The following is a 27,085-nucleotide window of genomic DNA, read 5'->3' as shown; positions in this document are numbered from 1 at the left end:
GCTACTCAAGGAAGCGGCACAGCATGGGTGTGGGGAGGAGGCACTGGGTGCTGCGTGGACCACGCCACGTGTACTTACCCAGAAGTGCCCATGGAGGGCATGTCCGTGCTAGAGTGATTCTGGGTGGGCAGTGCCTGGAGCTGATGGCTTTGCTGGTAAAGCTGGCAGGCGATTTCTGGGCAACAACGTATTGGTAATCACTAGGCGTATGGGAGCATGGGGAAGTGATACTGAATTTGAGGCCAAATTCTCGTCAGACACAGGCAGCAGATCCAAGCAACAGTTCTTTCTCTCTCTCCCAGCCTGGAGCTATTTCTGATTCATTTTCTTTCTCTTTCCCTCTTGCTTTTGTTACTTTGTTCTGAGGTTTTCCTTTGAGAGGTGAATCCATTCAGCCTCTTCCGTCACTTCACCTTGCTTTCCACCATGCTTCTGTTAGGCTGTTATTCAGGATGCTGCAATCAAACCATCCTTTTCACCATCTCTCTAGCTGCTTTGCTCCTCATCTCTGCTCCCTTGAAGCACAAAAACTGTCAGCACTGACTGTGCCGATTGCATAGTGCAAATAGATGCTTGCCTCCAAGGGACTTCCCTTCTTTAGCTTTGCAGGAAACTTTCATGAGGAAGGTAGCATGGAAATGCTTCCTTCAAAAAAAACCCCTGTGTTGGGATTTGAATGCAAAACTATCCATTTGCCTATGGATGCGTGAGGGGGCAGACCTTCCCCGGATCAGCGATTTCAGGACAAATAGTTGCATGATGGTAACTTGGAATTGCATGAAAATGGCTCTTTGCTGGAAAGGGGTGAAAGTCAGAGCACTGGCTGTCTCCTGTGGGCATGCTTATACTCCACGTAACTTTGCAGCACTTGGGTAAAAGCTGTTTCCTTTGCTGATGGAGACACAAGGACCTTTGGAAGAGTTACTGGAGAGTGAGAGAAAGATCAGCCTTGTGTGCTGATAAGATCATCAGTTAAAGTCCAGTTACAGAATTATTGCTGTTGGTGATGGAGTGCTAACTGGAGGTCCAGGAGGTTTGCAGAACTGGATGTTTCACAGCTTATTTTGCAGACGTCTAGAATAAGTTTCTTTGTGCCCTGATTCATTAGGATCCTCCTTCCTGATGTGTGGTTTTGCAGCTACAGTTAATAGCAGAATGGAGAAGCTGGAGCTCTCGCTACCGGACTGCACTTGCAAAAACATAAGCTGAGTTGAAGCTCTTTTAGAAATCAGCTTTCCAAAGTTAATTTTAGCCTTCAGCATAAACTCAAGGGGGATATCTGTGGAGCTGTCTTCATTTTGGCTGTGGTAGTTCTCTCCAGCATGATCTAATGCTCTAAACTCTCAAGTAGGCTGGAAGCAGTTAAACGTTTTTTTTATTATTATTTTTAATGAGGATCTTTATCTGGTTAAAATGTACCTCCCCCTGCCCCAGAAAATCCATATCTGTGTTCCAAGAACTGGGAAAATGTGCAAAAGAAAGAGCTTTAAATATTTTCCCCTTTTCACTAATTATGCTGCTTCTCTGCTTTTTGTGCATTTCTGTCACTGTTCCTTTGGGTTACAGAACTGCAGGGAAATTTTTTTGGTATTATTTTAAAGCAAATCCATGAGATTTTTGTGTGCTCACTTAACTGATGGAAACAGCAGTCTTGGAAATTTGGTTTGTAAAGATTTATTTGATCTTACGTTTCTGGACCAGATATAAATGTGTCTCTTTAATGAAGTGTCTCTACCTCCACTGTAGTAGTGCTCTCCTAAGAGGTTTCTTACCGTGGCCTCCAAGAGGTTGTTTAAAAGAAGTTAAGCAGCTTCTTCATTGTTTTCTTACCAGGAAGGAAATGAAGAAAAAGTTGCAGTCTAACAATTTTCCCTTTCAGGAAGGTCAGGGAGAGCTTCTCCCTTGACCACCTTCCCAGAGGGGACACAGAAACTGCCAGCCTTCCCTTGTCACTCATCTCCAGACCCTTGAGGGAAGTGCAGCCCCTTTCTTCACTCCTTCTCTTGGGTGACCTGGGGATGTGGGTCAGTGTTGGCACATTAATTCCCCTCCTGTGCAGACATTATCCTTTTCCACAGCTATTTTCTGTTCTCATTCAGACTCACATCAAACTCTCACATCCTGATTACTTAAGATTTCTTAAAATTTCTGGACAAAGTATATGGAGCAGCTCACTGTGTTGATGCCGCTGCCTTTGCTTGGAGGTCAGAAGGGACAAGGAGCTTCATATTAATTTAAAAGGTTCTTGTGTAAAGGACATCAGTGCCTGTTGGCTGAAGATATCCATTTGATAGTCTAGTCCACTCGCAGTTTCCAGACACCAGACTTCTTCATGTCCTCAGCCATAGTCTTCCTTTAATAAATTAGTTTGCAGTTCCTTAAATCAGCACATGACAGGCACTGAGGTTATTGAACATGTTAATATATTAAATGCATTACTCCCTTAGCCCTTAAAGGCAAGGTTATGGCTGCACAGTTTATTATTATTACTGGTCTAGCAGACTCAGCGCTCTGCTAAGCCTCCTCTGGAAACTACAGAGCAGGTCCAACTGGCGGAAAGCTCCAAAAGAATTAACTGCTGTTAGAGCAGGGCAGATTGATATATAGATTTGCAAAATGTCCCTGCACCCTGTGTGTGCTGGGGCCCTTCCCTAGCGGCTGGGAAGAGGGAAAGTGTCCGAGCATCCCTGTGGAGCCACTGCTGGGAGGAGGCTTTGGTCCCCCCGCTCCTTGGGATGTCACAAACCTCCGATGGGATGAGGACAGAGTTATCCTCAGGAATTTGCTGCCTGCTCCCTTACGCAATGTGGTGTGAGACATGTCGCTGGGAACAGAAAATGACACAGTGGTCCAGACAGGAGATGAAACACTGTGAGCAAAAGGGCTCTTTAACTTACCAGGGAAAGGTAAAAAAAAAGGAATGAGGGCTGGAAGTAAAAGACTGGCAAATTCAAGTGAAATATGAGCTGTTATTTTTTTAAACAGTGCAGCTATTAAGTCTCAGCACAAGCCTCAATGGGAAATACGCTAATTCTCTGTATTTTGAAATCTGCAAATCCAGCCTGGGTACCTTTCTGGAAGATTAGTTTTCGGCTAACGCAAGCTGATAGGCTTGATCCAGAATATGGCTAATATTCTATAGCCTGTATCAATACAGGCAGGCAGGCTAGATGTTCAAATTCTCTCCTTTAATCTTTAAGTCAATAAGTATAAAAGATAATAAAATTTTTAAAAATTGAAATCTTTTGCCCAATAAATTATATAAATTAAAACTTTCCTTCTCATAGAATCTCACTTGGGGACATTATCTCCATGCTGAGACCTAAATCAAGGCCTGTGCATTATTTAAGTCACACATAAAACCTATTTGAAAGGTTTATCTGGGATGAAGAGTATTGGCCTGTGGCTCATTCTCTGTGTGTGAGTGCGTCTCACAGAAAAATGGTAGTCTGCTAGTTATAGAGTAGCTGTTGCTCTCCTTGTATATTATTTTAAAAGAGGAATATGAAAATACTTTAAGTCCTGGAAAGCTCTGAATGTTTGTATCACAATGTCGCCTTGGCAGCTGAGATCATGCAGTTGGTCATTTGCTTTGTTGTTGTTGTTGTTGTTAAATTGTTCACATTTAATAGGAGAAACAGAAAGCATGGTGTACGCCCAATACAGACAGGATAATTTTTCCAGGAATCTTAATGTTTCTGTTCCCTACGTTTTGCTTTAACTCCAACACCTTTAAAATATGATAATGGATGTTCTGAAAAATTAATTTCCCTCTTTAAATTTAACTGGGAAATCACTTTTAGTTCCTATTAAGCTGCTTTAAGTGCTTTTGGAACACTAGAGTTTTAGCTTTCTCAAAACAACACAAATATTTAAGCTGCTTTAAGTCCAGAATAAGACCTCACAACATCAGAAGAGCTTAAGGAGCCGGTAATACATAGTTATAAGCAGGCATGATGAGAGAGCTGTGATGATACTGCGTGTACTCCTCCAATGCAGCAATAGTTGGGGTGGGGTCACGATTTCCACTGATTCCTGAATTTATTTAAATATAGCCAGTTTATTTCAAATCTGGGAACTTTTTGGTAAACAGTCCTTAGTGAGGACCACTTACCTGCTTAGGATTCAATATAACTGTTCTGCTATTTAAATCCAGCTTCCCTGCCTGCTAGTTTCTCTCTTGGTCCTTCAAATATGTTTTTTTCACTGTTTCCAAGGAAGAAATGCTATGTGGGTTTTCTTTTTTTTTTTTAAGTTGGGAGCCGGAACTCTGTAAGGCAACAAGTAGCTGTGAGTCCTTATAGGATTCATATCCAGCTTTTACTTAGGCAAAATGGTGTTGATTTTACTGGAAATTTGCCAAAGGACTTTAGCATTTAATCCTGCCAGCATTAATTAAGGAGTCTAAAAACACAAACTGTAAGAAGAACCCTGATAAGATAAATATCATTGTCCTCCAAATTGCTCCAAAGATGATAACTCAGCTTCTCAGCTGGTGTAAATAAGCCTCAAGCTTTTACCTTCCTTAAAATGATGCAAACGTGGGTCAGATGAGAATCCAGCCCACTGAGTCTCCCTTCCTAAAAGGATAGCAGCATCCCTATTTTGTTGGAATTTCTTCTTGGTGTGCATGCAGGGTACTGTGCATGGATAGACGGTGCAACAGGGGGATTTGCACTGAGAGCTTTGCAGGCTTATTTTGTTCATCAGCGCATGTGGGTATTACCTTATCTAACCAAATGAGAATGAAGGAAGATGGAAAGCAGAGTAGAAAAAAGTAGAAGGGGAAAGAAAGCAACACTTGCTATGAATTGGTCCTTTGGTATTTTGCATACACTCATTTGCACAGGGAGTTTTGGCATTGCCTGTGCAGTGACTTCCAGCTCACGCCTGTGCAGGCAGCCTGGGTGGGGAAGGAAGAGGAAGAGCCATGGCATTGCCTTGCACAAGGACAATTGCCTCCAGTGAAAGAAAATAAAAAAGGAAGTGACACTGATGGCTTCTGGCAGAGCTTGTCAACCCGAACCATTGCTCAGGGTGGAGCTGAGTCAAAGCAGAGGTGCAATCAAGTGATGGGCGGAGAGCTGCAGGCTGCAGAAGCAGCCAGCTGGGCTCCCCGTGTGTGCCCAGATCCTGCAGCAGCAAAGGGAGAGTGTGTGTTCACTGTGAACAGCACTGGAGCTAAGGCAGCGGGGAGGACTTATGTGTATAACCAGCTTTCGGACACCTGAAGTGGCCAAGGTGGCTGCTGTGTGACTCTGAGGACTAGAGTCCTTCCCTCGAATAGGGGGTGGCTGCAGTCTTGCCCAAAACATTGCATTCAACAGCCTCCCCCAAGTAATTAATGTTATGCCCTCCTGGTTTAGCCAAAGCCAGATGCAGCAGCGCAGTGAATTTATTAGCTTCTTTTGGGGATGTAGTAGCACCAAAATGCCTGGTCGACCTCCCATCCCGACTCTTCCCACCGTGAGGATCACAGATGAGTTCCCGAGGTGCTACAGACCATAGTTTAACCAACAACCCCCTGCTCACACCAAGCATTTACTTGGGCTTATTTTCTGTGTTTATTATTATTGGAGGGAATCCAGTTAGGGATTTTGCTGTGGTAACTGAGCAAAGATGGGTCATTTTTGCCAGCCAAGATGTGATGTGCCATGATGGACAGGCAGCAGCAGCAGGGTTTGATTTCAACAGACTGAGTCAGTTTGTCTTTTTGCTAGTTAGGTCCAAAATTAAATTCCAGTTCCATGAGGCCACAATTTGGACTCGTCGCATACTTTTTGGTGAAACAGTTTTTCACTTTAAAACAATGGTGATTCACTGGAACCAGTGGTGTCCATGAGAGCATGCTCTTGTCTGACTGGGTGTCTTTGGGTCCACAACAAAACTCCTGATCCAAAGTGGAGAAAAAAAGGTCTGATTCGGAGCAAGGACCGGAGCCAAGCTGGCCCTCATCCTCATACCTGAGCGTCCTAACCATGGGGCTAAGGGTATTTAGCATGAAGTTTTAAAATAATAAATCTCTCTTATTGGAGCTGGTTTGCTGCATTTAAATTATTAAATATCCTTTGAATCCACATCCTAGATGGGTGCCAGATACACAAGGATATATAGTCAGCCTTTGTCTCTCTTGGTCTTTCCTGTTGGAGCTATTCCATTTTGTATAAAATGGGGTAAATAAATAATTCATGGGCTAAAGAGAAACTAACTTGGTAGCTAGATGGTTATGGCACTCTTCTGAGATGTGAGGGCATCACAGGTGATTCTCTGCTCCAATGAATAGTTGCTTATTTACTTATACTATCCGGAGCAGCGGGAGGAGAGGTTGGTAGAGGCCCTCCATACTCCCACCCAGCTCAGGGACCAGGGGACTCTGGATTGCAGGATACCAGCTGAGGGACCTCAGTCCTCAGCTGAAGGTTATAATAAAGTGTGAGAATTCATTTTTTCCTCAATTTTTTTTTTTCTTTTTTTTTTTTGGTGAGAAAAACAGGCCTCGTGTTCAGCACTACTCTCAAGTGTTAGCTAACAGGAAGGCTGATGGCCCATCATATTGCTGCAGTGAATTTGGAGTGCTCAGCCAGCTCCTGGGCTGTGCTGGGAAATTAAACAGCCCTCGGTGGAATTTCAGCAAGGGCCCAGGTTTCTTCTCATCAACAGCTCAGCCCATAAAGAGGTGTAGCAGAGCAAAGGAAAAAATGGGACATTTTTTCTTTATTTCTCCTACCCTTTATTTTTCTCTCTGTTCCACCTTTTCCCCCTCAACAAAGGTTCCCCCCTTTGTTCAGCATTTCCCTTGGATATAAGTAGGGTTAATAACTGTCTAATTAACCTGCCTGTAATTTGGGAGTTAGAATGAGAGAGGTGCCCTGTGAGGCTGGCATGCCCACGAGTTATCCCATCACACTGTCTCAGAGCAATAACCAATGCCCCCACATCCTGGACTCCGCCTTGCAGGGGCTGCTCTCTCCATCCTGGCCCTGAGGAAGCCTCGTTAGTGCTCAGCAGGTTTTCTCAGTGCTGCCAGGCCCTGGTACACAGGGCTTCACAGGGTATCCATGACTCGTCCTGCTCCAGGGAGCTGAGAACTTTTGCCTGGCACTTTGGTGCATGCCAGAGCATCTGAGCCATCCTGCAGGGGGAGAGGGTGATTGTAGGGTTTTCCCTGTTGCTGGCCTCTTGAGCACTTGTTTTGGTAGTACCGGTCTGCCCCGTGGTGCTAAGAAGCTCCTCACCTCCAGGCAGGTAACCCTGTGTGCTGGAATGAGGAGAGAGTTGATGCTAGATTGAGATGTGTTTCTCTTCCCTGCTTTCCTACCATTTTTCTTTGCTGCACCACCACAGCTGAAAGCAATCCAGGACTTTTCTTCCCCCCAAATCGAAATGTGTACCCCAGCTGTTTTTTTCAGGTTGCACAATACCTGAAAGCTCGCACAACCCTGACAGCACTTCCTCTTCCACTCCAGTGCAGCAGCAAAGGAATGAAAGGGAGGACTTAGCCTTGTGTCACAGGATATTTGCAATGGATAGTGGTTTGGGGAGTGTAAGAGGCTTCCTTTGTCTGGTTCAGAGCCAAATTATTTAACTTGTTACTGCTGAGCTTGGGGGAAAAAAAAAAAAGAAGGAAAAAAAGAGCCATATTGACCAAAATATGTTTTCTGCTTCTTTTCAGGGAATCTGACTAAACATATGAAGTCAAAGGCCCACAGCAAAAAATGTCAGGAGATGGGCGTGTTGGTATCTTCACTGGTGGATCTGGAAGCCGAAGAAGGTAAAATCTTTCACATTATAAACCTGCTATTGCTGCTAAGAGAGGGCAGTATCTGTTCAGGCAGGAGAAGTGCTCCGCAGATCATCCTTTCAAAGATGTGGAGCAGTTTTGTTCACCCCAGGCTCCTTCCAGCACCTAAGGGAGGATTTCTGCTTGCATGGGGTGGGTTACGGGGCCATCATGGGAGTCTGCATCTGTGGGACAGTCTGTGGGCCTGTGTCTCCCTGCTGGGGATTGTGCATGTTTGTCTGAAGTATTTTGTCTGGCTGCAGATAGAGGCAAGGGTAAACAGATGGGTAGGGAGCATCCTGCATTTGGCCCAGCGCTCTGCATGTGGGCTATATACATAATAATGAATAGTGGATCTGTGGCGTGAGAAGGTGATTCTTGGTATTTCAGGGTATCATCTCTAGCAGGGAGTTCAGGAGCCTGACTGCCGTGCTCTGGAAGAGCCTGGGTCTCTCCTGGCCGTAGAGGGAGTCTCTGAAGCAGCAAAATGAGACCCACCCCCAAGGATGCATTGCATGAGGGTGTGAACCCGACTTTGCTGCTGCAAGCACAGTGTCGTGGGTGAAGGAGAAAAATCAATCCTGGCACCCCTGGTTATGATCTGTCAGCATATTTTACTGGAGCTGAAGTGCTGAGCATGAGCGCAGGGCTGACCCTTCGGTGCATGGCCTGTGCAGGCTGTGGTGATGTTCTTGCAGAGGGGATGCACTCCAGCAATACAGGAGCATTAATGATTCGGGGGATACCTTCTTCCTGAAAGGGTCTCAGAGAAGGACTTTTCCATAAGGATCATCTTCTAGGGACCTGCCCATCTTACTGTATTTGGCTGATCCCAGGGGACTCCAAATTACCAGTGCAAACCTGGGCTGCGTCTGGAGGGACTGGTGCATGCGTGAGCTGCTCCCATCTCTGCAGGCAGACCCAGCCTGGGCCCTGCACCACTGCTGCAGACCTCAGCATAGCAGGATGGAGTGTGAGCAGCATGGGGGCAGGTGCTTCCCTCATCCTTCACTCTCACGGGTCTTTTCCATGTGTAGGATGAAGGTGAATCACCCAGGTCAGAAATGATCTGGAAGATTTCTCAGTAGGGAAAAGGCCAGCAAAACTAAAATAACATGGTGCTTTGACATTTAATGGCATTATTCTGAGTGTTTTATGAGAAGATACATTTAACCTGACTCCCCTGCTTATTTCTTTCATCCAGGCTTGTATCAGAAATAGTGTGGCCAGCAGGACTAGGGCAGGGATTGTCCCCTGTACTCAGCACTGGTGAGGCCGCACCTCGAATGCTGTGTTCAGTTTTGGGCCCCTCACTACAAGACAGACACTGAGGGGCTGGAGCGTGTCCAGAGAAGGGCAACGGAGCTGGTGAAGGGTCTGGAGCACAAGGCTGATGGGGAGCGGCTGAGGGACCTGGGGTTGTTCAGCCTGGAGAAAAGAAGGCTGAGGGGAGACCTCATCGCTCTCTACAGCTGCCTGAAAGGAGGGTGTAGAGAGGTGGGGTCGGTCTCTTCTCCCAGGTAACAAGTGATAGGACGAGAGGAAATGGCCTCAAGTTGCGCCAGGGGAAGTTTAGATTGGATATTAGGAAAAATTTCTTCACTGAAAGGGTTATCAAGCATTGGAACAGGCTGCCCAGGGCAGTGGTGGAGTCACCATCCCTGGAAGTATTTAAAAGACGTTTGAATGAGGTGCTTAGGGACATGGTTTAGTGGTGGACTTGGCAGTGCTGGGTTAATGGTTGGACTTGATGATCTTAAAGGTCTTCTCCAACCTAAATGATTCTATGATTCCATGATTCTATGATTCTACTTATGCACAAACACACACACACACAAAGTCTGTTCAAGGCTCTGTAAATTCAGGAGTCTGTCTGTTCTTTGAGAAGGACACATGACTCTCTTATTTAGTAATTTCCGCCCTGGCTTATAGTATCTGCAGCTGAATTTTCCTGAAATCATCCCGAGAAGCAGATCTCCTCCTGGGAGGCTGGGCAGCATCAGGCAGGAGCATGGTGGCCGTAAGCACTCCTGTCTGCATCAGAAACGTTGAGGGAAAGGTGAGGAAGATCTCCAAGCTGGGAGATCAAGGAACATGGGGAAGTGTCATGTATACTTAGCTGTTTGAGCTAGAAAAAGATATTTTACCCAAATTATTGGAGGCTGTGCTCCAACAGCTGTGAAGGGTTAGGTTATGTGTCTCCAGGGAACAGTTAGATGTTTTTACAATTGTTATTCTGTTTCCTTTAGCAAGACCCTGACTATTCGGGGCTGGAGCTGCAGCACAGGAATGATGGGGAAGAAGCCTTAGGGGTAGCAGATCTCAAGTCCTTGTGAAATTTTGGGTCATCTGCATTTGCATTCAGTGGGTCTTTGCATTTATAGGAAACGCTGCACATACCAGCTGTAGAGGGAAGAGAGGCTCGGGAGCACAGGTCTGTCTCTGTCACAGTGTGTTTATTCCTGGATAAAACAGTGCCACAGAGCAGGGTGGTGTTTTCTGTTTGCATTGTGTTGCAGGCTGGTCATGACACCAGTGACCCTTCCTGGCTGCCACCCCAGAAATCCCAGTATGAAAGCAGCTCTTGTGGCTGTCTTTAGCATTTTTCCCCTGTTTCCTGTTTCACCCCCCGTCTCACTCCAAACAATTTTGATTCCTCCATCCCTGGGATTCATTCTGCCACAGCCCACAAGGGTTTGTTGACAATGGGTTAAAATGAACTTCATAAAACACATGGCGCCACGGTTATTTTTATAAAGTGAACATCAGCTAAGCAAGTTCTGGAGACGGCGCTGTGAGCCAGGGAATGTTAACTCGGCAGGAACAACAAACAGTGCTTATCACCCCAGTCCCCTGCTGAGGTCAAGCCCATCAGAGGCTTTATTGGGAAAGGGGCTGGTTCCCGGGACATGGGCAGTGTCACATGCTTCCTGCTTCATAGGTAGTTAAAAATCACTAAGTGTGTTTCCCTACATATCCCATGGTGGGAACGGGGTTTGCTCTGCTGCAGGCTGCAGCCCTTCGTGCTGCAAAGGGAACTCGTGGTGCAGGTGGTTCACAGGGCTGGGGAGGCTGTGCCTGCTGGGCAGCCCTGGCTGCTGGGACCCTCCAAGGTGCTTTAAGTCTCAGGTTTTGAATATTGAAGCTCAGAAATGCTGTCCTCTGCAGTGTGCTGTACCCTTAGGGTATCTCCACGCTGGTTAATTAAACTGTGCTGGGGACATTTGCAGACACTGGCATGCCACCGTCTCAACTTAAATTGCAGGAGTGATCAACAAGACATCTGTGGTTCAGGCCATCTACCACACTTCCAAAAAAATGCTGAGCACACTTTGGGAATTAGCATGGCCCTGGGACCATCCCTGCAGAGGAGGTTGGATGTGGTCACCCTGTTTTGGAGGCACAGAGGTGAAGTTACAGAGCAATCTGATGGGGCTGCAGGGCTTGTGTTACTGTCCTGGGCCAAATGTGGCTTGGAGGGCTGATGTGACTGTCCTTGACCTGAACAGACCACGGCTCAACTTGCCAGCAGAGAACCTGTAGGACATATCTGAGGAGTCCCACTAGTTAACCAGTCCCAGTGATCCCCCAGTGCAGTGGTACCATGCCCTTTCAAGCTTAGGTTCTGGTTCAGGCCAGGTGTAGTCAGGGGACGAGGACATGGGAGAAAGAGCCCTATGGCATTACCAGACACCCGTGCCCCCTTTCATAGTGCCTTTCCTGACATGTACAGGGATGGTCAAAGGGCTCTCCCAGGCCACACAGAATAAATATCTAACAAAGGCTAAGGACATCTGACCTGGCCAACAGTGTGCCGCTCTGCCTCAAGGCATGGCTTTCTTCCTTTTAAATCTACTTGAACTCTTGGCTTTTCTCCAGCTCTTCAGAGCAACCTTTCGATCAGCCAGAGACATGCTGTACTTGGCCGTGGCTATTCCAAAGGAGGGGATGGCCAAAAGAAAACCTAGTTGGGGATTTTGCAGTAGCTGCCCCAAGGGAAAAGTGTTGGCATGGTGTGAGCAGCAGGATGCTGCTCCTGTGTGGGATTGCTGGAGAACTCCTTCAGCCCAGGAACTCACTTAAAATAATTGATTAGCTGATGGTCTCCAGAAATCTCTTCCTGCTGTTATACCACCCATCAGTGACGCTTCTGCAGATCAAAGCTAGATGGGGAAAGAGGAAAGTGGCTCCTGAAATGTTGGTTGCATGACTCTGAAAAGAACAACTGTTATTTTAAACCTTTCCATTATAGTCAATTAGAACTAATGAATCATATTAATTGAGTGTGACTTTTGAAAACCTGCAAATCAGAAGTCCTATTTATGTTACACATAATTGCAGGCTTCTGAGGACAGAACTGCAAGGGCTCACTTCACCAGCCCAGGGGAATGCTTTCATTCATGATTTCCTTCAGTCATTCATCCCTGGGCTCATAGAGGGTTAATAGTAGTGCACTCAGCAGCGTGTTGTGCCAGCAGTGTGAAAGCCTGTCCAGGCTGTAAGCTGATGGGAGCACTCTGCTTGCGAAAACGGAGGTCTGGCACGTGATGGGACTGAACTGGTCTCAGCCTTTGGCCTCATGGAAAGCGTAGGTCTAAACAAAAGCCCAAGAAATGTCTGCCTTGCATCCCCAGGTCAGCTGGGAGAGCACTCAGCGGAAAGGATGGGACCATCAGCTGGGATATATTTTTTTGGCCATCATTAAATCATTGGTCCCTGACTGCTTGTGGCTGGACACATGGTGGTTGGACACCTGCTAAGCCTAGCAAGGAAGGGCCCTACCTGGACTGCAGAGTACAGGAACCCATTAGCTTTCGGAAGGGACTCCTCTCCCATTGTTGCTGTTGGCTGCACGGCTGCTTGCTGGAATGTGTTGCACTGTCTGGACTTTATTGCATTATGCAAGCAATCTGTGTAATTTTAGAATTACAAAAAATATACAGTCCCCATTTCCTCCCATTGATGAAGACCATTTGTGTTTGTGTAAAGAGGATGGTCTGCCAGGAAGGAATGCAGAAAGGTGAAAATGGGAAGGCGTGGTACCGGAGGACATTTCCTTTCTTTCCTTCCAGCTTCTTTTTCACCTGGTTAAAGCTAGCACTGGACTTCTGCTGCAATTTCAAATATTCTGCCTCATGAGTAAAGAGGCCCATTGCTCACAAATGTCAAGCAAATACTAAACAAAGCAGCCAAGAAGATGGTCAGAAAATCCTATATTGTACTGTAATGGTTGGGGCTATTTGGATGGATGAGAAAATAATGTAAAAATGGCAGAAAGGTGCATGAGAAATCAGAGATCACCGCTGTATCACGCATCCCCTGTTCTCAGAGTAGTAGATTGCAAAGAGTCTTCCCCTGTGTAGCTGCAGAGTGTCTTCTCTCTTCTTTGCAAAGACGCTCAGAACAGAGCCTAGCAAGGACTATTTTAATTTAAAAAAAAACAAAAAAAAGGCTATTTCCATGTGGCACAAACCAGCGCAGGAAGATTGCCATGCTCTCCTTTGGGGGCAGGCAGGGAGGGAGCAACAGTTCCTAAAACTCCCTGGATTATTTTAAACTAGAGTTATATTTCACTTGATTGTTGTTATTTCTATTTAAGGGGCAGGAGAAAGTAAGGGGTTAGGGTTAGGGTTAGGGTATAAAAGGAGACTGGAGTATAATTCTTCACTCCTGCATTGGTTTTGCTTGGTGTGATTGCACCAGTTTGGTAGAATAACCTTAGAATAACACATGTGTAATGAAATGCAACCCTCAGACAAAGCCATTGACAGGGCACATTTTCACTAGTTCCCTCTCTCCTTCCTTCCTTCATCTCTCCCTCCCTCTCTGTCTTCTCCTGACTTGCCCTTTTTCTGCCCATTAGCTCAGCAAAATGCATTTCAGTTGCAAGAAGCCAGGACTCAGGTCTAAGCTCTCTTTCTGCCTGCAAGGAACATGTTAGGAGGCCAAAGCAAACCCCTTTGGGCTGTCCCAGGACCCACTGAAATGTTTCCCTTGGTGGCAAATGCAAACAACTCCGCAGTGCAGAGCTGGCTTCGTGTTTCCCTCACTCCATACTTCTGACCTTGCTCTCTGTCCTGGCCAGCGCCTGTCTGTTGTGTGATTGGGGCCAAAAAAGGAGACCACACAGGACAAGGATCTCAGAGCCACGCAGTGGAGGCTGAGGCTATAGCTGTCTTTCCGTCCCGAAGCCCATAGACATCAAACCCCGAAACCAGAGACAGGGACTAGCTTATAGCTCTGGTAGTGAAATGCATTCCTTCTCCAAGCAAGAAATATGCACAGTTCATCCTACAGCTGGGAGAACTGGTCATTTGGAATAACGTTTGTTCTGAAGTCAGTTCCTTTGGGAGTTAGCGAACAACTACCACTGGATCCTGGGTCCAGCAAACACCATCATTATGCAAGCATTTCACAATGCAAGTCAGCCTCTTGGTGAAGAGGTCTCACTTTATGGACTAGTTAACAGATACTTTTGAAACAGGGTGGGGAGCAAATGAGATGTATTTCAGGCTGACTCTTGGATGGATAATCAGCCATGGTAAAATACATGTCTTATTTTACTGTTAATGCCAAATACTTAATGAGCATTTACTAGTAAGGCCCTGTTATTCAAAGTAAACAAAATTAGACTTTTTATCCATAGATCACAGTGACTTCTCACTGTGTGGCCATGTCCCCTTCTGAAAACCACCCTGCCTGCTGCAGGCAGGTGTGGTTCAGCCTCAGGGTTATCTCCGTTTAATTTCCCCTCCGGCTCATCCTGCTGACAGATGGCAGCTCTAAATGGAAAACCGTTCCAGTGTTCATCAGAGGAGAAACAGTGTCCTAGGCTGAACTGACGGGGAAAACAGGCCAGCAGTGCTGCAATTAGTTACCTGGCTTCATGCACGTGTCAAAACAGCATCCAGGCGTTCTCCTTCAAAAGCCGGGGACCAAGTGTTTCCCAGCAGCTCTGCACCCATCGTCTTGGTGCTTGGCACAAACAGAGTTTGAGAAACTGGTATTTTATTAGCACCTCCAGAGCAGTGGGGCCTTGCAGGAAAGCCTCCTGACAATGCAATTTTGTTGAGCTACAGTGACATCCAGTGGCTGTTCCCGATGGACCTCTTCAGGCTGAGCTTGCATTTCTGCCAGCATCGCTGCACATCTGGCATGGGGAAATGCAGATTTTTCTCAGTGCAGAGCAGAGCAGCAGGTGAGCCGGCAGCGATCTGCTTGGGAGCTTGATACTGATCTCAGAAAGCTTCTGCTGGGTCTTAAAGTAGAAGAGAGATGCTGTATTTTTACCTGCAGATATATTTCAAATCCTTTAGAATTTGCTTTCTGCATACTCCTTATTGTTTACAAGCTCTTATTAACAAAGCATCCCTGTGCAAGGCCTTCCACAGATAGACAGCAAAAGCCTTTGCCACAAAGAAGCATCTGCATCATAGCTAGAATTTATCAAAATAAGGGAAAACACACAGAGGTTCTTTCAACCCTATTGTTTACTTTTTTAAAAAAGTCCAGTCTCGCTAATGTTTAACTGTCACGTAATCTAGGCAGGAAAAGGCCCAACATGTGGAGGATGGGAGCAGTCATCCCAGAAACCTTCCCATACTTTGGCAGCTGTAGATATTTTGTAGGCAGCATTGCAACAAATAGTCATAAAAATCCCACCAAAGGATGATAGTGCTGCTGTTCTCCTCATCTATTAAGAGCCTTTTTTGCATTTCTAGAGAAAGGCAGGCAGGGTGTGTGAAGGTGTACAGCAGAAGCAGGGACCGATGGCTGCGTGTGTTGACAGAGCAATGGCTGGAACCAAAATTAGGGTAGAGCAGGAGGTCCCAATGGTGGGATTCACTGGGATCTGTTGGGGTTATCAGGAGTGGAGTTGGCACAGAGGGCAAGACTGCAGGTTTCAAAGCACAAGATGATCAGATCCAGGAAATAGCCAGGTCCTCTCTCCTCTTGTCCTCTTAGAACTTTTGAGCAGAGTTAGCACAAAATTAGTCCCTGTATGTATGATTTACACTCTATTTTGTGTTTGCTCATCCCTTCAGGAACCAGTGAAGACCTATTCCAGGACTCTGAGGGGCGGGAGGGATCCGAGCCAATTGAGGAACACCAGTTTTCAGACCTAGAGGAATCTGACGATGATGATGACAATGAAGATGAGGAAGATGAGGAGGAAGAGGAGAGCCAAGATGAGCCACCTTTAAAATTGCCAGAAGGCAAACATACCACCCTCCCGATGCACTCTTCAGGTGGCTCTCCATCTTGTCAAGAGGAAGGCACCGAAATAGCATTGTCCTTAGCCCAAGAAACTGTTTCCAGCAGCCAAAAAGTAGGTGAAGGCCAGCAGGCCTCCTCCTCAGGGCTGGAAACAAAGTGGTCAGCAGACAGCAGTGACATTGCTGTGTGCCACAGCTTCTTGAGTCTCCACAGACCAGCTTTGACCTCCACCGAACAATTGGCTTCTGCTGAAAGAGAGTCTGTCACAAGGCCACAGATGTCCTTAGTTATGGACCTGTCGACCTCAAAAGACACCTCCCCAAGAAAAAGGTGGTCTCCGAGCCAGGACTCTGGCAGAGGTGGTGGCAGCAGCAGACCAATGCTAGCGAGAAAGCACCTATTAACCAAAAATGAAACTTCACCGAAACGGTTTTCACCAACTGGAGAACTGTCTTCTCTAAGGTGCCTGTCTCCAGGGAGAGGGTTGTCCCCTTGCCAGCGCGTCTCTCCCAGGAGGGAGGCATCTCCACTGAGATGTGTGTCACCAAGACTTGAGCTGTCGCCCAGCAGGCATCTTTCCCCCAGAAGAGAACTGTCCCCAAGAACATACCTTCCACCAGAAAGAGAAGTCTCCCCTGTGAGGCACTCATCGCCGAGCAGAGAGATGTCATCAGTCAGATATTTATCGCTGAAGCAAGTCTTGTCTCCAGGCTGTTCAGAGTCGCCTAGGTATCCATCCCCCGGGAAAGAGGACTTGCCTGGTACTAGCAAATCAGCAGCAGATGACAAAGTTCAAAGCTCATATCAAGCCCAGCATGGGATATTATCTTCGATGCCTCTACCTCACAGGTTCTTTGGCAAAAACGTACAGCTCTACGAGTCCAAGCTGGTAAGTTCAAGGCCTTCTTCCCTTCTAGTCCCTGCAGTATGTTCTCTGATTTTTTTTTAATGAAGGTTGCAATGCAGAAGTGCACAGTGACTCTGACTGTGACCGATGTCACAGGTAACCCAGAGAAACGTGACAGCAGACAGCAATGGGTTTTGCACCCATTTTGGTCCTGCCCATCTCAGTTGAAGAGAAATAAAGTTGTCCCTTCTCCAAGGGATTATTTACACTCCTGACCCAACCAGTCTCCTGCTGAGACAAGCAGTAAGGATGACCACTTAATAACTACTAGTTGTCACTAAAAGGCTTTTTTTTCCTGGGAATTTCATACCCATTTCTGAGATTTCACCAGTTGGGGTGAAGCTGTGACCATTTTTCACTGCTCAGTGACCTGAACCAGATCTGAACTAGCCACTGCACTCTATTGCTGACTCCCTGGCTATGTATGTACGCAGCCAACTCTGTTATATTAACTGCTGAGAAATGTTTGTTTGGACATCTCTGATTTCATCTCACTTCTCTCTTCAGCACAGAGAAGTGTTTCCCACTGGGTCCAGAAAACTATTTAATCTCTCTGCTGGACATACCAAATCCTATGGGTAAAGGAAAATTGCATGTTCCTCCCACTGCTACAGGCAAATTATACGTCGGGTTTGGTGGAACGTTTCCCATTTCTACTGCAGTGCCTGGCCCTCCTGTAATTTATGCTGATGAACATGAGATTCAGTTGCTGGAGTTGCTCTGCTGTGAAACTGGTGTGAGGAGAGACTCGAGCCCTTAGGGACTGCACTGGGAAGAGAGAGGCCTTTATACAACACCTGGAGCACCTGTCACGGCAGATGCTGGCCCAGGTCTTCTCCAGAAAAGCCACGCTGCCCAGTGTGCGTTTCGTCCGTGTCTATGATAATGTACCGTCTTTTGGCGCTGCCTTCCTTCTGCTTTCAGCTATGAGTGTTCATCTTACCTTCTCAGAGACTATCCTTTGTTTTAGGTCCAAACTTTTGCTTACTTTAATGCTATTTCCCTTTCCTGTCAATTAACTTCTTGTGGTGAATCTCAGGGCTGTGGAAACCCTGGTCCTTCAACTCTAAAGCATCTCTGTCAGAAAAATTTCCTACTGCCACTACTTGTAGCAAATCCCCTAAGCTCCCTAGTCTACAGTAGGAGACAATATTGTATACCCCTGCTTATCTGCCCATTCACACCTTTTAACTTACGCTCTCACACACATACCTTTTTGCTCCATTTTCCTGCTCCTGTTATGCACCCAAAGTCACCACTGTTGCTTTTCTTATGTTCCTCCAAAGCAACAATAAAGACCTGAATGGGAAACTTTCCATTTATCAGCAAGATGGACAGCTGGGCTTTTGTTGCAAAATTACGTTCCTGGTAAGGCTACAAAAGACAGAAAGATCAGAGGAGGATTTATCAGATCCCAAATGGAGCTCTGTGCTCAAAACTGGTGCCCTATGTGTTGCTAGAAACTTGGAGACGATCTTAGCTTAGCTTCAGTGTAAGGTTTTCTGCCAAGTCTGTGCATCAGGCCTGATCATGACCACCTCTCTTCCCACTGGCTCTTACAGTAGGTGAGATTTTGCAAGTGTTTGGGCTTGTAACTGCTGACCAAGTATACACTATCTTCAGTGGCTCTTGCTTTCTCTCTCTTCTGTTCTCTTTTGCTGCTTTCCTCTGTCACATCTTCATAGAGAGCCAGCGCGCAGGGTCAGGCAATTCTCCATAATCCTACAAAGAAATATGCCCTCCAGTGAATCCTCAAATTTTTATAGCTAACCCCATCTTAATGGAAAGTTGATTTCAGTTTCTGTTGCTTCCTCTTCTTGGGAGTCCTGTTTAGGGGTTTAGTTATAACCTCATCACTAATTAATCCATTTCTGTTTAGCCACATATCTCTCCATGATGTACATTAGGAAACTATGTGAAGCACCGAGAGAGAAAGAGGAAAAGGTAAAATGGTAGGGTCTTAATCCTTGATTTCTACAGACCACACCATGAGGGTGGTGGTGGGGACCACACTGATGGGTGTGCTTTGTGTCAAACGAGAGTTAATACTATCTCTCACTAGGTCCAAAACATCCTTGCAATTAGCAGCTGTAAGGATGTAATCCTGCTTTAAGAAAGTACAATAAAAATAAATAACATTATTCTGGGCTCTCAGAAACCCCATGTACGGAAAAGGATCAAAAGCAGCTCGAATGGCAGGAAACACTGGCATCCTCTGCCAGGGTTTCAGAGGCAATTCTGATAATAGGACAAGGGGTAATGGTTTTAAACTAAAAGAGGGTAGATTCAGACTAGATACAAGGAAGACATTTTTTACGATGAGGGTGGTGAAACACTGGAACAGGTTGCCCAGAGAGGTGGTAGATGACACATCCCTGGAAACATTCAAGGTCAGGCTGGACGGGGCTCTGAGCATCCTGATCTAGTTGAAGATGTCCCTGCTTATTGCAAGGGGTTTGGACTAGGTGACCTTTAAAGGTCCCTTCCTACCCAAACCATTCTATGATTTTATAATGATCCAAGCCTGAACTAAAGCTCTGGATCTGTGACCCAACAGACAGTGGGCATATTTGTACCCAGAAGGCAAACGCTGTGGGTTGTGTTGCTCCTTACCTTAAAGGTTTGGGGGTCCAAATCTTCCTCAGTTGATTGATGTCCCTCAAATTAGAATAAAATGTTAACAAAATCAATCCTTATAGTGAGCATTAATGATGCTAATGCTGTAAGTTGTATGTTGCACTGATTCATCTGTTTCTTTTCCCTGTCCGGTGCAGAAGATAGAACCACGAAGCCCAACATGCTCACCTGGCGTCACACAACCCGTCTGCTCCAGACCCTTGCAGGCACCTCATGAAATACATGTCCATGCTCCCAGCCGAGGGGAGGAGAATGTCTTCAGCCATCTCCCATTGCATTCGCAGCAGCTCACCAGGACCCCGTATCCTATGATTCCCATTGGGGGTATCCAGATGGTCCAGGCAAGGCCAAGCACCCATCCTAGCTTGGTGCCCAGTTCAGTTGTGTCCCTGCAAGCGGAATACTTTGCTTCTGGTGGCAGCAGCTTTGCGGAGTTCAGCCGCGCTCCCGAGAGGGATGAGGAACCACAGGTCCCGTGGGAGCCGTCATCGGCACTTGTCTCCCCTGTTGCAAAGGTTTCTAAATACACACTGCCCCCAGAGCTTACGAGCAGTGGTTACTTAGAAGAGAAAATGAGGACTAGTGAGCTTCAGCAAAAGACAGACCAGGAGGAATACAGGGTAAAAATGTTCGCTGAGTCTAGCCACGCAGAGCAGGCAGGCTGCTCGGCATCCCCAGCCAGGCCCAGCACAACCGACGAGCACTCTCCAAAGCCTTCGACAAGCGGGGAAGAACCCTTGAAAAAAACGGGCAAGAAGCAATCTGGCAGCTCGAGCACTTCTTTTGAATCATCCTGCACTTTCATCTCAGATCTCCCCTCCCAGCCGTTGGACCGAAGTAGCAGCACTGGCTGCCTCTCAGAGCCCTCATCAAGCCATTCGCACGCCCAGCCGTTCTCTGTCCGGAGGAGAAACCTCTCTGGAGAGCCCAGTCATCAAGGGGGAACCTCCAGGAAGAGCAGTCCACACCTAGAGCATGCAGATTTAGGTCAAACTCAAAACAAGGTGGATGAAACCACGGGAAGTACTTAAGCCTCCACCATCTGTTCCACCTTTAGGCTTCCTATGTAAAATCAACAGACATTTTCAACACTATTTCCTTTAGTATAATCATTGCTATAAGAAGCACTCTAGTGAATGACCAAACCCATGGAAGATTCCTGGTTTTCTTTGTTCCAGTCTGGTATTATCTCCACATGTATGCAGTTACTTGTGCCTTTTTCTATACCTTTTGTTGCTTGAAATGTACAAAAATGTTTGAGGCTGTGAATATTTTTTTAGAGTTTTTTGGAAAGGGGTTTGTTAGACCTTGTCTTTTTTGCCATTTAGGTGTGCGTTATTATGGGCCTGAGAGATGCAGAAAGGAAAGGGTTAAGCATTTTAAGAGGAAGAAGATGCACTGAAAACAAAAACAAAACAGAAAAACTTTTTTATATTGATTAAATGATTAAAAAAAACCCAAATCCTTGCTCCTGTGTACAGAAGTTTATGATTCGTATTTATTACATGCTTTATTTAATTCTCGCAAAGTGCTTGGTTTTTTTTTCTCGCATCCCTCTGATTGCCTATGGTTGTGCTTTAAACAGTTGAGACTGCTTTACATTTGAAAAACGTGTTTACCCTGAACTTGTAAATGAAACTAGCACTTCCTTGAGTAGGGGGAGGTTCGTTCACAGTGAGAGAAATTGTCACTCAAAAGAGAAAATGTATCTTGAGCATCCCTCCCTCCTGCAGAACCCATCAAAGCACTTTTTGAAAAAGGAACAAAAAAAAGGTTCTTCTTCAAAGATTTAACTGCAAGAACATAGGAATGTATCGAATGTAGACCCAGTGCCAGGAATGGTGTCTCTCGCTGGACGAGCCAGCCTCCTGCTTGCTTTAATCCTTCCATCCCGCGCCCGCTCCCCGCGTGCACGGCCGCTCCGCGATGCCTCCCGCATCGCCCCGGCAAAGTCATGCTTGTGCCTGAGAGCCCCTCTTTTCTGGGGTTTGGAAGCCCTCTGTAAACACCCTCCCTTGGTTTAAAAGTGGAAGTAAACTCAGCCTTGCAACCATTTTTCCTCTCTAATTTTTTAGTTGCGGACAAGCTCCCTCCATCCCATCCCCGCTCAGTCCTCGCTGGTTTGGCTTCGTTGAGCTCTAGGGATGCAGGAGTAGTTTGTGCTCTGCTCGTTTGCACGCCTGTGGCTCTATAACTCACAAGTGACTCTGTGTCTTATTTTAATTTTATTTATTTATTTAAGCGGAATGTCGCAAACGTAGTCCTTATTGTGCAGATGGGTCCTTTTTTGGTGTTTTGGAAGAAAAAAGTTATGATGCTGAGTGGTTAATATTTGCAATCAGCTTGTTATGCATACACAGTAACTTTTTCCAGAGCAAATTTTTAACTATGACCATCCGTAGCGGAGCAATGGCCTCTACTGCCAATAGATATGATACCAAATACAGAGAGACCCGATGGAGCCATTCCTCTCTGTCATGTTAACACACTTTTTAAAATATAAATGTTCGATACATGTTTGCCCTAGCAGACAGCAGGCTCTTTACTACTTCAGAGGGTTTTCTGGTCTATCGAATCTGTACAAAGCTCTTTTTTTTTTATTTTAACAACAACAAAAAAAGATATAAATATTTAACCAGTGGACCAGTTCTTTCTTCTTTCAGAGCTGTTCCAGTTTATCGGGTACGTAATACACTTTTTAAAAAAATAAAAAATAAAAATTAAAAGAAATCAAATAAAACCCTGAATGAGAACATATTTCCTTGCCAGACTTGATGAGCTATGAACTGTTCCCGTTTCACGGGCAAATAATATAAATTTTTTAATAATCTTCTGTGATTTTTTTTTTTTTTCCTTTTCTTGTAAAGGGAATTAAGTATAAAAGAAGATATCATGGAAATAACATTAAGGCTGTGACACTGACCAAAACAACATCCAGAACCCATTTATACCTTCATTAGCACTTTTATCAAGTTTCCCTTTTTCCCATCTCCCCCTGTTTGGCCCCAAGCCTGGAAGCTGGTCCTGCTTTCAAACCCAGCCAGATCCCATGGCAGGAGCAGGGGCTGGGAGTTCAGTTCAGCGTAGCAACTCCGCTCAGTGAAACTCTTAAGCACCAGCTTAAATCCTACTCAGGCTTTAAGCATGTGCTTAATATCAAGATGACTCGGAGTGGACTGCTCAGCCAGGATCAGTGTGAGCATCCCTGGAAACCATCCACCAAATCTAGCAACAGTTTTGACTTTCCTGGCTTCTGCCACTTTTTCCCCCCTTGCCCTTGTCACACTCTTAACATTATTCCAAGGTAGCTTTTTTTATTTAATTTTTTTAAATATATATATATATATATTGAAATTGTACATAAAGAAAAATAATGCAGCAGTTGTGCACTCAACATCCTGGTTTTGTTAGGTGCATTTGACATGAGCTTTGGGCTAGATCAAATTTGCTCGGCTTCTTTCTGTAACTGTATTTTAATCCTTGACCTGTTGATACTTTGCATGGGTTTTCTTTTCTCCCTCTGTCATTTCTGGACAGGGGGAAAAAAAGAAAGCCCAACAAAACCCAGAAGTCATTACATTGGTTTCTTGCTTTTGTTGTTGTGGTTTATTATTATTATTATTATTATTATTATTATTATTATTATTATTTAAAGCTTTTCCACCAGCACCTCAAGATGAGTTGAAGCTTTCTGCATCTCAGCCGCAGAGAATCCGGGCTGGCAGCCGGTGCTGCGTGGGGCAGCGGTGTCTGCAACCATCCGGATGCCTTCGCCTGTGGCCAAAAAAAAGTGGGGAGAGGAGTTTGGGAACGGGCTGTGTAGCAGTGAGGTGCTCCCCGGGCCATGCCCTGCTCAGATCCCATACCCACCACCTGGCAGCCACGGAGCGGGTTCATGTGGGGACCGCTGAAAACTCAGGAGATGGGCAAAAAAACCCCAAGGCTGTGCCGAGTCTCGGCTCGGTTCGGCTTCTCAGCAGAGCGGCTGTGGGCACCGTGGGGGAGGCTCTGGCTGGGGTGAAATGGTGCTTCATGCTATACCTAACGGGCGCAATATGGCCTATTGGATAGGCAAAAAGGATCACACACACACACACAAAATATTTAAGGGCTAATTATCACACTGACAGCTCAGAGCTCCGCGGGAAGGGTGTCCTCCTCCGCGCCGGCACCAGCATCTCCGTCTGCGGGCAGGGTGGGCATCCCCGAGGGGCTGTCCCAGCCTTGCTGTGAAATCATAGTGTGACCTTGTGCAAATCGTGTCTCCCCTCTGCCTCATACTCAGCCAAGGAGCACAGTGGTGCAGCTCCACAGATTTTCAGAATTGCACGTTATTTACAGCGGGGCTGAAGACCCAGCCATCGCTGGTGGCTGCCTTTCCTATCTGGAGCACCTGTTGGCTTCCCTGTGTCACACTTTGCGAAAGCTGTTTGCAGGTCACAGCTTTTAATACCACTCTGGGTGTCTGTTCTGTCTGCAAAATAGGGGTGATAAATCCTAATTTACCTTCCACAAGGGCTGCAGGAGTGGCTAAGTTTGTATCTATACAGATGCTTTGTAGAGCACTTAGCAGTATTATTTGCAAGAGAATGTATTAATAATGCAAATAGGCAAATTAAAAGCCAAAGCCCAGCCCTTCCTTTTCATCAGCAGGTAGAAATAAACCCTCCTGCTTTTCTTATGGCAGAGGTTCTTAAATTTACAGTCCATGAAGGCACGTGGGCTCCAGAGACTGGCTGCTCCTCTTTGTTACGTAGCTGGTTAATCAGCCAAAACCTTACTCTGATATTTCCTTCCCTGGTTAGCTGTTTGTGTAGCTCTCATGAATGCAGGTAGTCAATGGCAAATGGATGCTCCGGCATCCAAGAAATCATTCTGCATGGAGGACTTGGCCCATGCTCTTAAATAACTCCTCGAAGCAGTCATGTTAAGTACCAAGCCTTATATCCAGAGCTAATAAAGCACTTGTACGTTGGCTTAAGCTTAAGCATTTCTGGAGTTTCAGTAACTTCTTTGTGCTTAAGCATGAATTTAGCTTCCTTTATCAACGTTACAGAGCTCAGTGTCTTGCAGGACTGAGCAGACTATGGGAAGAGGAGTGGGGGGCAGTTGGCTCCCCAAAATGACCCCGTGCCTTGAAGCAGATCTCTGCCAGCTCTAATTATTCACAGGTTGTTGGCTGGATACCCAGGAACTGCAGCAGGAAACTCTTAAAAGTAATGATGAAGTAGCTGTGACTTTACAGCCTATGACTGGGAAATGTATTTCATCACCTGCTCCTAAGGGGTGACATTTTCAGCCCTGGTGTCTATAAAGTTACACTCCTCGGCCAGTGCTCGGGCTCGCTGATAAAAGCCACCTGACGATCCCAAACCCTGCGCTCGCTCCAGCCCTGTCAAAGCCGCCAGGGTTTGCTGCGAGCGCTCAGTCGGTCCCACTGCCCGCTCGCTTGCTGAGCCCTGGAGCTGGGCACGGCCCGAGATGCCTGCGGGCAGAGCTGGGTGATGCCCACCCGCAGTCAGCCAGAGTAGAGCCTCCATGCACCCTTCCAGTCGTTGACCATCAGCTCCATCGAAGCAATGTTAGGCACAACTGGCCACCTCCCCATCGTTTTTCTTTCACTTCCACAAAAAATAAAATCTGCAAAGGAGTTGGTTTTCCCTTAAGCCAGCTTTCACTTTTACCTGATTTTTGTTTTAAATCCACAGAAACAGCACCTGAACAAGCAATACACTTGGTCACACACAAGTCATTAAAATTATTCCAGTTTTCATGCAAAATCCTGGACAATTTGATCTAGCCCTTTTCTGCTGTTCTTGCAATTTTTTTCATTTGCTGACTTGGTTTCATCATGTGCTTTTCGTTTTCTTTTTTTTTGGTATTTCCATCTATTGCACAGTATTTACAAATAAAACCATGTTGTAAATTATTAAAAAAAAAAAATCAGTCCTGATGGCATAAAACCAATCTGCTTTCATTACTGAGATATGATGGCACTTATGATCACTTTAGTAAATGTAATGTACAAAACAATAATAATAATAATAATAATAATAATAATAATAATAATAATAATGTGTACGCAAATTTAATATACATGGTCTCATGTAAGATAAATATTTGCCTTTTTTTCTAAAAGGTGTATGTATTCTGTAAGTGGAATAGTCTGTAGAAAGTTTCTATATGTTCTTAAAATGGCAATACATTCCAAAAAAGGTACTGTAAATATGTACAGCGTACAATGTAATTTGGTAGTTTTGCCTGTAATTTTATTTTAACTCCAGTTTCTACACTTGCATCTTGCAATGTCTGTATGGTTATATCAGTGCAAAAAAAATGCAGGTAAAAGCACAGTCTGATGTAAAAAAAACCAACAAAAACCACAAAAAAAAAACAAAACAAAACAAAAAAAAGAAGAAAAAATACTCAGTATTTGATGTTTGTGACCCTTATTGTAAATGACATCTGTACTGTGAATGAGAAGTTTTTACAAGTATAATATTGCCTTTACTACAGCTCAGATTGTCTGCTCAGTCTGAGCGTATTTTTAAAAAAATAGCATGTTGGAATAAATTTTAAAGTCCCAACATATTACTACTTGCATGACTGGCAGTCTTTAATTTTCATTTTATTTAGCACAGTCAGGGACCTGGGTTGTAAAATGATGGAGGCGAATTCGGATAAACCAGTGTTAAGTTGCAGCCACCCCTCCCAAGCAATCGCCGCCGAAACAACCCAATTGCATGTAAAGTGCTGCCATAACAGAAATGCCACGAACATGTTTTTTTCAGTATTTCCTCCTTGCAGTGCAGAGATAGTGAAGCAAAGCGACATCGTGGATGCTCCAATGGGGCTCTGCAAAGGCCGGACTGAATTCAGAGACCATCAGATGCACTGATCAGAGACCATCTGCAGGAGCCATCACTGGGTTTGATTTTTTTAAGAGGTGTCCTTCCTTGCTGGATTCCCCAAAACCTGGGATGCTGCACAGCATCTCGTGGTGGCCGCATACGTTATGGGGGTCTTGCTGGGTTTTCTGCTGCCAGGGGAAGCAGCGTGCCCTGCCAGTGAGCTGAGAGGGCTGCCTTCCTCACTCCCTCCTTGTCACATCCCTCCAGACCGTCCTTCCCCCTCCAGGGCACATCTGGGCGTTTCTCCCCAGCACATCCTCGCCAAGTTAAATACATCGAGGGCCTGATCCAGCGAGGCTGCGCTCCAACCCCAGCTCGTAGCCAGGGAGATGAGGAGAGGCTTTGCAAGCCTTTGCTGTCTCCTCTGCCCAGCCAGTGTGCCAGCGTGCTGCGTGCCCTGCTGCCCGGGGCATCCCTGCTGCAGGGCTAGTCACGGGAAAGCAACACAAAAGAGGGTATTGTGGAGCAGGGAGGGAGTCTGCTCCCCTCCTCATCCTCTTTTGCCTGTTTGCCCTGCCTGCAGGGAGCAGCTCGGGGGCTTGCTGCACCCCGGCACCCCTGTGAACCCCGACCTTTCTGATCATGCTCTCCGGCTAATGCAAGCCTCAGTACAGCAAGCAACACATCTCAGGA

The 27,085-nt window shown here is 45.8% G+C and overlaps 1 protein-coding gene across 8 annotated transcripts in view; it reads left to right on the top strand.

Annotated features, from left to right (window-relative positions):
* The window catches only part of HIVEP3 (HIVEP zinc finger 3), a 276,233-nt gene extending 250,129 nt beyond the window's left edge, over positions 1–26,104 (top strand). For 5 of the 8 annotated variants that reach the window (XM_072885469.1, XM_072885465.1, XM_072885467.1 and 2 more), the window contains 3 exons: positions 7,673–7,771; positions 15,826–16,886; positions 19,679–26,104. In XM_072885469.1, the coding sequence (XP_072741570.1) occupies positions 7,673–7,771; positions 15,826–16,886; positions 19,679–20,572 (2,054 nt within the window). In that variant the 3' untranslated portion in view covers positions 20,573–26,104. The other 3 variants (XM_072885471.1, XM_072885473.1, XM_072885472.1) reach the window with 3 other exon arrangements.
* Positions 26,105–27,085: the final 981 nt, after the last annotated feature.

This window comes from Ciconia boyciana, chromosome 21, assembly GCF_034638445.1.
Source record: "Ciconia boyciana chromosome 21, ASM3463844v1, whole genome shotgun sequence".
Lineage (NCBI taxonomy): Eukaryota > Metazoa > Chordata > Aves > Ciconiiformes > Ciconiidae > Ciconia > Ciconia boyciana.
This window is presented reverse-complemented; position numbering and strand designations above follow the sequence as displayed.